Source organism: Mus pahari, chromosome 3, assembly GCF_900095145.1.
Source record: "Mus pahari chromosome 3, PAHARI_EIJ_v1.1, whole genome shotgun sequence".
NCBI classification, from domain to species: domain Eukaryota; kingdom Metazoa; phylum Chordata; class Mammalia; order Rodentia; family Muridae; genus Mus; species Mus pahari.
The window spans coordinates 25,887,398-25,901,967 of record NC_034592.1 but is presented as its reverse complement, the minus strand read 5'-3'; the positions used below and the strand labels follow the sequence as shown (position 1 = coordinate 25,901,967).

The 14,570-nt window shown below is 46.8% G+C and overlaps 1 protein-coding gene across 1 annotated transcript in view; it reads left to right on the top strand.

Moving 5' to 3' along the window:
• The first annotated feature begins 11,174 nt into the window (after positions 1-11,174).
• The window catches only part of Psmb7 (proteasome subunit beta 7), a 58,067-nt gene continuing 54,671 nt past the window's right edge, over positions 11,175-14,570 (top strand). The window contains exons 1-3 of the mRNA XM_021192686.1: positions 11,175-11,277; positions 11,652-11,745; positions 12,836-12,933. Of these exons, the coding sequence (XP_021048345.1) occupies positions 11,216-11,277; positions 11,652-11,745; positions 12,836-12,933 (254 nt within the window). The 5' untranslated portion in view covers positions 11,175-11,215. The remainder of the gene's footprint in view (positions 11,278-11,651; positions 11,746-12,835; positions 12,934-14,570) is intronic.

Here is a 14,570-nt window from a genome sequence, read left to right as displayed (position 1 = left end):
CTGCCTCTGCCTCTGCCTTTGCCTCTGTCTCTGCCTCCTGAGTGCTAGAATTAAAGGTATGTGCCACCATGCCGGCTTCTGTTGTACATTTTAAATTCTGCTTCTTCCACCTTCTGACTGTGCTTCTAAGGCCTCTTGTGATTACACTGGAGCCTCCCAAATACTCCATATTAATCACATTTAAGTTATTATTGCATGTATGTATTCATGGGATAAAGGGGGAGCGTATGTGCCAAGTGTAGAGGTCAGGAAAACTTTGTGGAGTCATTTCTCTACTTCTACATTTATGTGGGTCCAGGATTGAACTCAAGTTTCCAGGATGCACAGCAAGCCCCTTTACTAGCTATGCCGCCTCGCTGATCCTTATACTAATCTTGTTAATACCAGTGGCTTACAACTTCAAATTTTATAAAAGCATACCAGGGTGGTTAATCTTAATCGTCTAAATTTGTTGGAAGTTAGAATCACCACAGAAACAAATCTCTGGGCCTGTCTGTGAGATCTTTTCTAGATTGGGTTGACTGATCTGGAAAGACCCTTTCTAAATTCGGGCAGCAGCATCCCAGGAACTGGAGTCCAGGATTGCATAAAAAGAAGAAACTGGGCTGAGTGGAAACATGTATCTCCCCCGACTTCCTGACTGTGACTATAATGTGACCAGCTGCGTCATAATTTCCTGCTATCATGCCCCACCCCTACCACGGTGAACTGTATTCCCTTAAACCATGAGCCATGAACCAAAATAACCCTTACTGCCTTACTACATAGAAAGGAGAAAAGCAATACACTCTCCCAGGACCTCATTAGTCAGCTGACTGCACGTAGCCATGACATAGTTGTTCATCCCCATCTTCCTTGTTCATGCATCCAGTGGTATCTCTGACTCAGCCCGAAATGGGCTGCAGATGGCAGGAACTTCTCACCAGGGAGAACTAGAAACTGCCTGGTCTGCTCCCCATGATCCCTCCGGCTGGAGCTCCACCTTGGTTCTAGCTCATGGCTCAGCTACTCTCCTCAATTAGGATGTGGGTACAGTGGGCCATTCCCTCTCAGGCAGAAACGAAAATATATACAATCCCTTCTGATCTGCAGAGTCTGCAATGTGCCTACTGTGCACATGAACTTGCCTTGTGTCAGCCAAGGGCTGGGGCAAGCCCTTGAAAAGTTTGTGGACTTAGAGAGACTAAGTTGTTCTCCTGAGGTCACACAGAATGATATGGAAAGTGGAACCAAGAGAGGGACAAAGGTCCTGTATCCCCTACTTTCCTGAAGCCACAGACAGGCCCCAAGGACAGTGGTCTGTGCGTAGCTCTGAGTCATTTTTTCCTTGGTCCCAAAAGTTAGAGACTTAGCTCAGTATCCTCTGAGCCAGTCAGTTCAGCAGGAGATGACTTGTGGCCCTTGGGGATAGAAGGCATTAGGCTTCATGTGCTGGGGGCCACCTGTCCCCAGACTGCTGTCACCTTTTAATAGATTTCTCAGGGAACGAGTAATTTGTTCCTGATTCTGGCTCTGCACTGGGCAGGAAGTCCCCACAGGCCTGGAAGGCCAGTGTGAAATCACTCAAAGGCAACTGCTGGAGGAAGGTAGTGGGTCAGCATTGGCCATTTAGCTCGACCAGACCGCCAATTACTGCCTGGCCTGCTTCCTGCCGCAGACATGCCCAGGGCCAGAGCTTTGAACCCTTGCAGGGAGGCCAGCTTCTAGTAAACAACCCTGGGCAGTGGGCAGATTGACAGCAAGGTTCAGCATGAGGACTAATGTTGCAATGCTGTGCTGTTCTAGCTGGCAGGTGGACAGCATTCCAGTCCCCAGGGGTCCTCCCAGTCAAGGGCTCAGGAGCTGAGTGAGCCAAGAGTGTCACTCCTGGCTAGACAGTTCCTGCCAAGACCAGCCGGTTTCTGAGCCCTGGAAGATCATTCCTCCAGACAGCGCATGAGCCTGGGCTGGATCCTCTTCTTAGCCAGCAGCCTGGGAACAGGGTGTGGAGGAAGCCATAGCCTCCTTCCTTTTCCATAGGAAGATACGCCCGGGACAGTATACACTGTGGGTTGACCACCAAGATTATCTCGGAGGATAGGGTTTCTTCCCAAGAGTGTATTCCAGAGGTTTGGGGTTTCTGGGTGCCAGAAGATGGTTGCCTTGTGGAAATTGGTTGGGAGGGGCCTGAGGGAGATTTCTGGGGGTGGTGGAAGGTTCTAGATCTCAGCTTAAGTGCTGAACATGCATCTGCACAAACTCATCATGCTATGTTCTTTATTTACACATCCCACTAGGGCTATACATACCTCTCCATTAAAAAGTTAGGGAAACAAGATGGAGAACCTGGGGCAGACACCCACTCTCACACACAGACACACACACCACACACACACATGTACACACGCACACACACACACACACACAGACACACACACAGACACATTCACACTCTCCTAATGCTGTTTCTCAAACTTTCATACCCCACACTCACAGACCTAACACATAACACCCCCCTTTCTCTCTCCGCATTGTCACGGGCTGTCGTAAACATTTTCCTTCTAAAATCAGGGCTTGGTTTCAACTTTTTTCTTTCCTCAGGGAAACTGCAAAAGAATGCAGCTCTCTTCGTGCTCGCTCTGTGATTAATTTATTTCTCTGTTCGGGAAGTCAATGGCGAGATATGAAAGCAGGGAAGGGGGCTGTCTAAGCAAGCTGGTGCCTTGGGCCTGTGCACCACATGCTGGCAGCTAGCTCTGTCCTCAGGGAAAACCCTTAGCGAATGCTGGGCTGTCTGCCTCGTGTCCCCACACTGCTGCCACATTCTGCCTGTTCACCTCTTCCCAGCCCTGTGGTTCGTCAGGCAGGTTATTTCTGTGGTTCTTGTGACATGGAGGACATATTACACTCTACTCTACGGTGGGTGTGGTTCCCTGGACCAGGAAACAAAGAACTCACCCTGGTGAGAACCTACTGGGCTCCCACGGGTTAAGTCTGGGATAGCTGAAGATAAAGCTACAATGACTATCCAAGAATGGACAATAGGGGCTGGTGAGATGATGGATAAGAATGCCTGCTGCATTAGCATGAGGACTTGTCTCCAGCATACACAGACAGCATCCACATAAACAAAATTAAGGGAAATCACATATGCCTGTAACCCCAGTGCTGTGTGGAGCAGAGACAGAACAATCACCAGGCTTTCTGGCCAGAAGCCTAGCTCTGGGTTCAATGACAGACTGTCTCAAAGGAACAGGATAGAGAGTAAGAGAAGAAGGAACCTAATGTCTTCCTCTGGCCTCTGCATGCACATACACAGGGATGTGAGCCCTCAACCCCAAGACATATATACACACATGCACAGGGAAGGGGGGACACAAGCACACACACACACACACACACACACACACTCCACAAATGGATGAAAACACACACAGAACATACACAGTAAGGAAAAAAAATAGTGTGAGCTCTTATCAGTGGCAGGGCAGCAAGGCTCTGTGTTTGCTGAGTATTCTAGAGTGTTGGAAAGCTTCAAAATAAAAATACATGAGGGAAGTAATAAACGTTTACAGCGTTTGAAAAAAATATAGAGAGCTGCAAGGAGAAAAAAAGTTAAGAGTGACTTCAGGTCTCTCCAGTGAGGAATCTTACCTGGTGACACAGGACACTTTCAACACATTAAAGGACAGCCACACTTGTGCACGCACGCACACACACACACACACACACACACACACGCACGCACGCACGCACGCACGCACGCACGCGCGCATACACACACACACACACACACACACACACACACACACACCCCAAACATCTCTTGTTTCTTCTGTTGCTGAAAATGCAACTTTTAATAATCTCATATATTGTCCAGGCGTGGTGGCGCACGCCTTTAATCCCAGCACTTGGGAGGCAGAGATAGGTGGATTTCTGAGTTCAAGGCCAGCCTTGTCTACAGAGTGAGTTCCAGGACAGCCAGGGCTACACGGAGAAACCCTGTCTCCAAAAACCAAAAAAAAAAAAAAAAAATCTCATATATTTCATCATAAATTATTTAACTCCTCTCCTATTGTTTGATAGTAAATTCATTTCTGGAGTTTCATTACAACATTGCTATATGCTATCTATACCCCATTCTTTTTTATTATTATTATTATTATTAATTTATTATATGTAAGTACACTGTAGCTGTCTTCAGATACACCAGAAGAGAGCATCAGACCCCATTACAGATGGTTGTGAGCCACCATGTGGTTGCTGGGAATTGAACTCAGGACCTCCAGAAGAGCAGTCAGTGCTCTTAACAGCTGAGCCATCCCCCCAACTCTATACCCCATTCTAATAACAAACATCTTGTCTATTTCCCAATATATAATCCCTGGTAAATTCCAGCATATGCCACTGTAAATAATGCTGCAATGAACATCTTTATTTTATTAAATTTATTGAGGGCGTGCTGTGTGCTTGTGAATGTGTGGTTGTGTGAGCTCACGAGAGTGCATACAGAGTCCAGAGGAGGACGTGGGTACTCCTCTATTACTGCCTTGAGACAAGGTCTCTGGCTGATCCAGAAACTTGGTATTTGGGCTAGTCTGACCAGCCAGTGTGTTCCTGGGATCCATCTGTCTCTGCATCCTCTACTGGTGTTACAGGCATGTAGAGCTTTTTAAGTGGATGTTGGGGATTCAAACTTAGGTCTTTATGCTTAAAGAAGACTTGTTTTTACCTGTTGAGCCATGTCCCCAGCCCCTACAATGGCATATCTTTAAACATCTGTCTTAGCTGAGAATACATCTCTCGTAAGAGGTTGTGGGGACCAAATGTTCAAGCCTTTCCTGAGGATCTTGAGTCATTTGGCAATGGCTTTGCAGAAGGCATGCTCTGCTCAGCTCACCCAATAGCAGTTTGAAAAGCCCTCTTGTCAGATATCGTTGTGATTTCTGAGTGGCACCGGCTCACTCTTCCTGTCCCCACCAGTGACTGTCAAACACAGAGTTCTCCTCCATTACTCACTGGGACGGTCCAAGAAACACATGACTTCCCACAAGGCTTTGAGCCTCTTTCCCCTGTCCCCAGCACAGACTAAGGTTGAGCCACCCCAGGTTGGACTCTGAAAGGACAACAGGGACTCTTCCCTCTGTCCCCACCCCCAACTTTCATCTTTGCCTGGTCTATCTAGTGCCTTGTACTACCTCTACTAGACTGTCCTCGCCCCTGTCCTTCCTGCCACCACTCTGGTCTAGGCCCCCTTCGTTGCTCTTCCCTGCTCTTCTCTCACAGCCTTTATCATTCCTGCTCCTCACCATCACCATACCCACTACCAAAGCGAACACATTCCATGCTGCAGAGATGGCCACAGCCAGCTTTCAGACTCGGCATGGGCATCTAGTCCTGCATCCTTGCCCAAGTTTATACTTGTCTTCATCCTAGAAATTGTTTTAGTGTTTGCTACCCTCCAGGCTCAGCAACTCCACGGTTCTGTGCACATGACTACTGAAACCGTACTCTTCCTTCCTCCCTATAGCCCCAGCTATCCAGGCCTTACTCAGTGCTGGGGCTTTGTCTGTGGTAGCAAGCCCTTCTGAGCACGTGCTGAGAAAGTTGAGTTCTCTCTCCATGGAGGTTCTGTGAATTTTTGCAGTCCTTTTTTGTTTCTTTGTTTGTTTTGTTTTGTTTTGTTTTGTTTTGTTTTGAGATAGGGCTTCTCTGTGTAGCCCTGGCTGTTCTAGAACTCACTCTGTAGACCTCAAACTCAGAAACCTGCCTATCTCTGCCTCCTAAGTGCTGGGATTAAAGTGCCTGGCTGGTTTTTGCCATCCTTATTGGAACCCTCTGACCCTTTTACATTCTCCTTTATTTATGTGTGTGCTCCTCTTAAGGGCAGAACCCTGTTTCTACACCCAGCACGGCACCAGACACTGGACTGGAGTCTGATGAAGCAGTAACAGAATAATAATGATGGAAGAGCCAGGAAGTTCTGAACCATGTAGAAGATAATGGATGCTCCTGAGAGTCAAGGGCACTGTCAGGGCAGGCCCTGCAAAACTGATGAAGCAACCAGGGCTGGGGATGTGGCTCAGCTGGTAGAGTGCTTGCCTAGCATACACAACGTTCTGAATTTGATCCTCAGCACTACATAAACCAGATTGTCTTAGTTAGTATTCTCCTGCTGTGAAGAGACACCATGACAGTTTCAGAGATTTGGTCCATTGTCATCATGGGAGGGAGAATAGAGGGGAATGTGGTAGCACACATGCAGACATGGTGATGGAGAAGTAGCTGAGAGTTCCACATCCAGATCCACAGACAGCAGGAAGAGACAGACTGGGCCTGGCTTCTGCTTCTGAAACCTCAAAGGCCACCCCCAGTGACACACTTCCTCCAACAAGGCCACACCTCCTAATCCTTCTCAAGTAGTGCCACTCCCTGATGACTAAGCATCCACACAGATGAGCCTATGGGGATCACCCTTATTCGAAGCACGACAGAGGTGTAGTGGCTCCCCATTTGTAAACAGCTTTTGGGAGGTAGAGGCAGGAGGATCAGAAGTTCAAGGTCACTACTGGCTACATAGAAAGTTTGAGGGCTATCTGGGCTACATAAGACCCTGTCTCAAACAAACAAACAAGCAAACAGACAAGTGAATAAACAAGCAGAACACTGTCCTTTATGGGGTCTTGTCTTTTGGTGATTCTCTACTTAAGTGTTATGTGGTCCATCTCTGCTTAAATACCTTCCAGGGTTCCCCAGCATTCTCATGGGAGGACCAGGCTTTGTCCAGAGCTGTGTATGGCTTTGGAGTCTGCCCTGACTGACTGCCTCACTGTGTGAGGCTTTAAGTCAGTCCCTGGCCCTTCTAAGCTCCTGACTTAAAGGGCTCACTTATATTTTCTCTCCTGGTTAGAGAGAGCAAATTAGGTTTCTGACCCAAATGACTTGGGGTTAGGAACAAGCCCTGTGGACATGTCAGGCCTGGGTTTGTAATATTATTCTCTTTCGAATTGGCTATGTGTCGTGAGCCAAATACCTCTTCTCTACAGGTGGACAGTTCACTGCCTACAAACCAGTAATAAGTGAATGGGGGATGTAACCTGGGAGGTATTTAACACAGCCTCTGGAATATTGAAAGATTTCAACAAACATCAACCAGGATGACTCAGCTGGGGTGGGAGGCTGGTAAGTCCTCCCATGCTAGGGAAGGGAGGGCTGTGCTGATAACTTACTTCATCGTGGCTTGCAAAGGCTGGACTAGAAGCAAGAGGGGAGTCTGTTTCTTCTCACCATCAGCCAGGGCTGGCAAACCCAGGGCCCACCTAGCCCAGCCTGTGCGTATGTGTCTATAGTTCTGTGGGTCTCATGTGGAGGGAATCTATACTTGGAGCCATTGTCATGTGTCTGACTGCACCCCTCCCACAGGAGCTGGGCTTCTGTGGGCCATGCAGGGCGGCTTGGCACCTGGGTGCTGGGCCAAGGGCCCTGGAGCCTGGAGCAGCTGCGCTAATTCATGCAAAGGAAGGCACACAGGTTACCCTGTCTATTTATAGCTTATTTATGAAGGAGGAAAAACAAGGGCCCAGTTGCCATGGTAACCAGGAGCATCATGGACCGCTCTCCCTGCAATGGGAAGAGGGCCAAGTCAGCTCTCGTGGGGAGCCCTCTACTCTGCATATCCTGATGGAGGTTGGGGTGGGCCTTCTCCACCTGTCCCGCACTGGGTTCCCAGGCAGCGTGTAGACTTGGTAGGGTGGGGGCTGCTGCTCTATTGGTGCTTGGAAAATTCAGGGGCCTGCCGGGGCGATGTGCCGCTGTGCTTTCTTCATGGAAAGTGCTGTCTGCTCTCTAGGTCTTCTTGCTAACTGCTGTCATCTGAGTGCCTGCCTGCTGCCTTAGGTGGATGAGGAAACCTTTTAGCTATGCTGCCAGCGTGTCCCTTAGGCCACTTAGCAGAGAGAACTGGACATACAGTCCTTAGAACAATGCCCCTCAAGGTTATGATCTTGCACAAAGTTTGTCACCAAGGAGGGTCTTAATAAAATCTGAATGAATGAATGAGTGAATAAGTGAAGTGTTAACAGGTGTTCGTGTCACACTTATGTATTGAGGGGGACTGCGATATTTTTTCATTTTGTAGATGAAAAAAATGGAGCTACAAAGAGGCTGATAAGGAGCTGACAGAGGGTAGATGTTGGGGAGGAGAAAAATCTTACTTTTTCATGGTCAGAGCCCAGCAGATTTGGGAGTCAGGGAGCTGCAACTGTCAGGACTGACCGTAAAGGTGCTATGAGGGTGAATCTTGACTCTGCCATTTATCAACAGTATGGTCTTGAGCTAAGCCTTTGCCCTTCCTTGCCTCATTTGCATAGTTGGACAAAAATGATAGTGGGTCCTTGGAGCGTGTCAGTTCCCTGCAGGCAGGCACTGTGCCTGTCCCCAAGTTACCTGTTTTCCCAGTGTCTGTCTGGTACCTTTGTGGTGCCCGGGACGATCCTGAGTTCCTGTCTATAGCACAGATATCAGGACCTCGCGTCTGCTCACAATTGTTGGTTGTTACTGTGCTGTTTGGGAATCGAGACACAGAGAGTCTGATGAACCCCCTGAGGTCACACAGCCACACAGGGCAGAAGCCGTAGCTTCACTGATCGGTAGCTTGGTAGCCAAGGAGTAGGTAGAGCAGTGTCCAGGACAAAGGATGAGCATTCTGGAGTGGGCTGCAGTTCCAGGGAACAGCACTGAAGCTAAACAAGAAAGCTGAGCAGGGCTCTTAATGATGGGCCTAAAGCTTTTTTGATTATAGCTGGAAATGCAGCTGTTGATTCCTGGTCTGCCTGGAGCTGCTATTCATTGGCAGGCCTCTGGCTCAGCCACTTACTGTCGACTCCCAGGACTCCTCGAGGCTCCCAGTCGCCCTCTGCTGGGCTCTGCCAACCATCTCTAGCGGCAATGTCACTTCCTCAGATCAGCCTGGCAAGAAAATAGTCAGCTGCTCCATAGCTTCTGTCAGACCGCAGAGAAGGACACAGTCATTTTCCCACTGCAGTGCCTTCCTCTGCGGCGGGCTCAGAACTCTGACCCCACCAACAGACATGTCTAAAGGTTGATTTTGTCCTTTCTCATCTGTTCCTCCTGTTTGTCTCACATAGGCTTACACTCCCAGGTTTCTAAACCAGCTTGCTCTTACTTATACTCCCCCACCAAAGAGATTTGTTCTGAGTTTTTCTCTTCTTTGGACTGTAAACTTGTGAGGTGTCTGGCTTTGATAGGCAGCTGTAACAAATTACTCTAAGCTGGATGGCACAGACAACAGAAATGTATTGCCTTACAGTTCAGGAGTCTGGAAATATAAGGACTATGACTTCCTTTTGAGGTTGTGTACAAGAGTCTGGTCTAGCCCTTTGCCTATTTTCTGGGGCTTTGACACATGGCCTTTGTTTTCTCTAGCTGCAGAAACATTCATTAAAAGGAGTTGTTATCTTCACCTGTGGCTATCAACAAGCTAAGCTGGACTAGGACCCACTCTCTGAGCCTGTTCTTAGCACAGGGCTTCAAAATTAGAATTTATTTTCTTTATTTCAAAAGACCCAGAGATGCAATCAGATAGAACTTAATTTTTAGTAAACATTTACTAAAAATATGGTTGAGACACTGGTTCTAGACCGTTGGGCTGTCGTTCATTCATTCATTCATTCATTCATTCATCTATCCATCCATCCGTCTTCAGCAAGAACCATGCTAGGGACATAGTAGGTGCTTAATAAATATTTGTAAATGAATTCATTTCACAGTCATGGAGGGTGTCACTTACTGTCTAAATAAATTTCCTGACTTCCACAGCAAGTTTCACATTTCTGTCAGTAGGAGATTTTCTTAAAATTTACATAACGCTGCATTCATAGTGCTGAGTAACATTATGAATTCTGTGCCCATAAACAATCCAGTGACTCTCCTTCAGCCCTAACAACTACTGATTCACTTTATGCTTCTGCAGATTTGCCTATTTTGAGAGACTTCATACAAATGGAACTCTCTAGGGCTGGGGAGACGGCCCAGAGTTTGAAGAGCTTGCTATGCAAGTAAGAGGACTGGAGTTTGAATCCCCAGGATTTGTGTAAATCAATTGGCTTTGTAATGCTCAGACGACAGAGGCAGCGATCCTTGGAACAAGATGGCTAACCATCTTGTATTGGTGAGCTCTGGGTTCAGTTGAGAGACTATGACTGAAAGAGTAAAGTGGAGAGTGACTCCCAACATTAACCATACACCCACATGTACCCACAGGCATGTGAACATGATTACCACATGAATGTACATGCATATCACATGTGAATGTAATTAAACAATGTGGTTTTTCTTCTCCATGCCTAGTCTCTTTATATTTAGCAAATTGTTTTCCAGGGTCACCCCTGATTTAGTAGGTATCACATTCCCTTCCCCTTTACGGCCGAATACTATTCCACTGTGTTGATAGACCACGTTTTGTTTACTCATTCATCCGTCAAATGGGGCATTTGTGCTGTTTCCCGATTTGCCTGTTACGAACCTGGTTACTATGCACATTTGCATAGAAGCATCTGTGAACTTAGCTTTCCAGTTCTTCTGGGTAGGTATGCCAGTGATCATTTTGGTTTAAGATCCAGTTCGTTTTCCGGAGCAGACGACCATTTTACATTTTCCACCAGTCACGTACGAGAGTTTAAATTTTCTCTGCCCGATTCCATTCACTGTAGTGGGTCCGAAGTAGTATCTCACTGGGGGTTTGGGGTTGCCTTGCCCTCATGACTCAGGGCATGAAACGTCTTTCCATGTCTCTGTTTGCCTTTCTGAGGAAGGTAAAGCTCCGCTACACACTAACAGGAGGAAATAAGGGTGTTGAAAAGGGATTTGCTCAGCGGCTTTGCCTGGGACCTGGGCTGTGTGGCTGTCCCTGAAACACGCCGGGTTCTAGTTTAACGGTAGATACAGATCTGGTCTGAGCGTCAGGAGATTTGGTAATTGGGGGAATTTTATTATCTGACTCAACAAATACCTTCCCTTCGGCTGGTCGTCAGTTTCCCCTTCCCAGGACTTGAGGCAAAAATACTTCAAAGACCCGAGCCTCTCTAGGAAGAGAGGACCCTGGAAGTCTACGTCCAAGAGCGCCAGGTCGAAGTTTGCCCCGCCCTCTCACGGCGCCGGAAGTGCTAAGTTCTTTTTGGTCGCTCCGCCCTCGGCCCGGAAACACTTTCTTGGGACGATGGCGGCTGTGTCGGTGTTTCAGCCACCGGTCGGAGGCTTTTCTTTTGATAATTGCCGCAGGTGTGTTCATGCCCGGGGGGCGCGATCGGGACCGGAGTAGGAGCTCTGTACGCGGGGTCGGAGCTGGGCTGCGGCCTGGGTCGGGGGCGGGAGGCGAGCGTGGGGATGGTGCCCGGGGCCGTGTGACTCAGGGAATCGTGCTCCAGCGCGGGCTGCTTCTGAGGCCGGCGCGGCCCTCTCCCCTTGCCAGGGTGTAAGGATCTGGTCCTTTCTGTGGCTTTGGGGGGATTGGGTCACAGCCCCGATCTGTAATTCCTCGCGGATGGTGCTGATGATGGGCGAATCCCATGATCACACTGGGGTGGAAGCAAACTGAGTTCCCGCCACCCAGTGGTCTTGTCCTCTTAACACTTGATTTCTGTGCCTACCCTTAGGAATGCTGTCTTGGAAGCTGATTTCGCAAAAAAGGGGTTCAAGCTTCCGAAAGCTCGGAAAACTGGCACTACCATCGCGGGGGTGGTGTATAAGGTAAGCCTAGACAGGCCGACCGTAGCGGTAACTGACCTATTAACCGTAGTTCGACCACTTGGACTCAAGGTTCCAGCTAGAACTGTCAGAGTGCATCATGAAAACCGGCTTTTTATTAGGGAATGCCTCGATCAGGAGGTTTTACATGTTTAATAGTTTGTATTTACTCATCTTGAAGTTTTAGACACGAGGGCAATTTGGCTTTCCCTAAGGTACTCGAGGAAGCAGGATGCTATACTGGGAAAGCACAGAATTTGGGATTAATTGATTTGTCTAGATGTTTAATGCTTCTATACTGTTTCTAGTGAACCACTTGGGCAGTTTAGTCTCCCCTCCCCCCTTGTTTTGAGACAGGGTCTCATTGTATAGTCCCGATTGCCCTGGAACATACCATGTAGATCAGGCTGCATTAAACTAGAGATTTACCTGCTTCTGCTTCCGGAACGTTGGGATTAAGTGATTAAAGGCAAGCCCCTTTGCCCTCAGCCTTTTTCACAGAGTTAAGTCTCTATCCGTCAACTGGCGATAAATCCTGAAATAAACTGTAAAGATCGTGAAGGCTAGTAATTAATGTTGTTAATGTGAAGAGAGACACATTTCAAAAACTAATAGAGGTGACTGTTTCCTTAATTTTCTCCGTATATGTGCATGTACATATGCTAGGGGACAAGTGCAGAGGTCAGAGAACAACTTGGTGGAGTCCATTCTGAGCTTCATGTGGGTTCTTGGAATGGAAGTCAGTTTTCCAGGCTTGCCCAACTAGTGTATTTTACTTGCTGACCTATTTTGTTGGAAATAATTTTGTTGGCTTTTTTGTTGGAAAGATTGTGGGTTTTTTTCTTTCCAGTTTAGCTGTGTGATTTGAAAGGAATTTACTGAATCTCTGAGCCTTGATTGAAGATGGAAATGAGTCATAATCATCTCAGGAGTTAGCCATTGACATTTATTAAGGATGCGCTAGCAATGTAGGACAATGGTTTTGGTAGGAATTTTGACCGGGGATATGGAAGCAGAAAACGGCCAACATTGTTTTTCTTAAATACTATCTTATGTATATAAATTGTTGAAAACTTTTTTTCTCTAAAAATAGGATGGCATAGTTCTTGGAGCAGACACAAGAGCAACTGAAGGGATGGTTGTTGCTGACAAGAACTGTTCAAAAATTCACTTCATATCTCCTAATATTTAGTAAGTATTGATGAATTTGAACTACTCTGAAATCTTCTGGCATTTGGGACTAAAAATGGACCGTTTCCAGTATCCTCTCTGCAACCTGCTTGCTGTTGAGACTGTTTTGTTTTTAACTCTCTTAGATGTGTTTTTGGGCTGGAATGTATGTCAGCTGGTAGTGCTTATGTAGTGTGCATAGAGTCTTAGGCTCTGTCTTCATCACTGCAGGAAATGGGCTGGTGGTGAAGCCTGTGATTTGAGCCCTGGGGAGGTAGAAGCAGGAAGGTCAGGAGTTCAAGGTCACCCTTGGCTACATAGTGAATTTGAGGCTAATCTGGGGTAAATGAGACTCTGTGTCAAACAAATAGTTTGAGACATAACTTTTCACCTGTAGTTCTCCTATTGCTTTAGTCTTTTTGAGTTGGTAGAAAGTTCTGCTTCCCATATGCCTCTTGAATCCGTTCCCTCCTGGTTTCTTCTCCGCTGAGACCTTTATTTGGGTTCCTTTTTTCTCAGCTGGATGTTTTAGCTAGACAGTCTTGATTTATTATTTCAGAACTGAGTAAAGAGAAAGTGGGAGAGAAAATTATAATATACCATAAAATAACAGAGGTACAATAGGGCATGGGAAGATAGAGAACAAAGCAGTCCTTTTTGCTTGTCTTTTTGCTCACACATGTGTGGGTGTGAGTGTGTGGGTGTGTCACACACTTGGGCCACGAAAGCATGTGAAGGTCAGAGACTTTCTTTTAGAATTTGTCTGCTTCTGGTTTCTTTACTAATGTTCACTCTTCTGCCATGCTTCTCTATATAACACAGAGTCAGTCATACCCCTTTCCTCTTTAAAAGCTTTTTGAGAGACATTGTGTTTCTATATTATTCTATATTATTATTGAATATTATTATTGAAATTCTGGTGTGGTATTTGAGACCTTGCACTACCCCTCAGGCAGCTTATGCTCCACTTTCTTTCTCTCATGTTCTTATTCCTGTTCCTCTTAAGCATGAGCTGTTTCTCCTTTGCTTCTGCCAGTGGCTCTAGTTAGAAACGCCCTTCCCGGCGTAAGAGAGCACTTCCGGGGTTGCGAGCACTCATGCTCAAGCACACGGACAGAGTTTGGACTCCAGCACTCATTCAGGCTGTTCACAAACACCTATAATTCTAGTTCCAGGGGATCCAGTGCCCTTTTAGGGGTTCCTAAGAGTACCCCCACAGATGTATACAGAGTCTCACCCAGATACATGCACATACAGACATACATAAGATTAAAAAGACAAAGTAAAAACACTTTTTCTCCTTTTTACTTTTAGATTGTTTGTGTTTCTCCAAAGCCAGCTCAAAAAAAAACAACAAAACAAACAAACAAACAAAACCCCCCTTGCATTAACACTCAGAATTCATTCTCTTCAGGGCTGGTGAGGTGGTGCAGCAGGTTGCCACCAAGCCTGACTTGAGTTGGATCCTCAGGATCTACATAGAAGGACAGAACCTAATTCTGGAAGATGTTCTCTGACTGCCACATGCTTACATGGTACCAGTGTGTGTTTTATACACACACACACACACACACACACACACACACACACACACACAGAGTAAAGACAAGCAAAAAGGAACTAACTGCTTTGTTCTCTATCTTCCCATGCCTATTGTA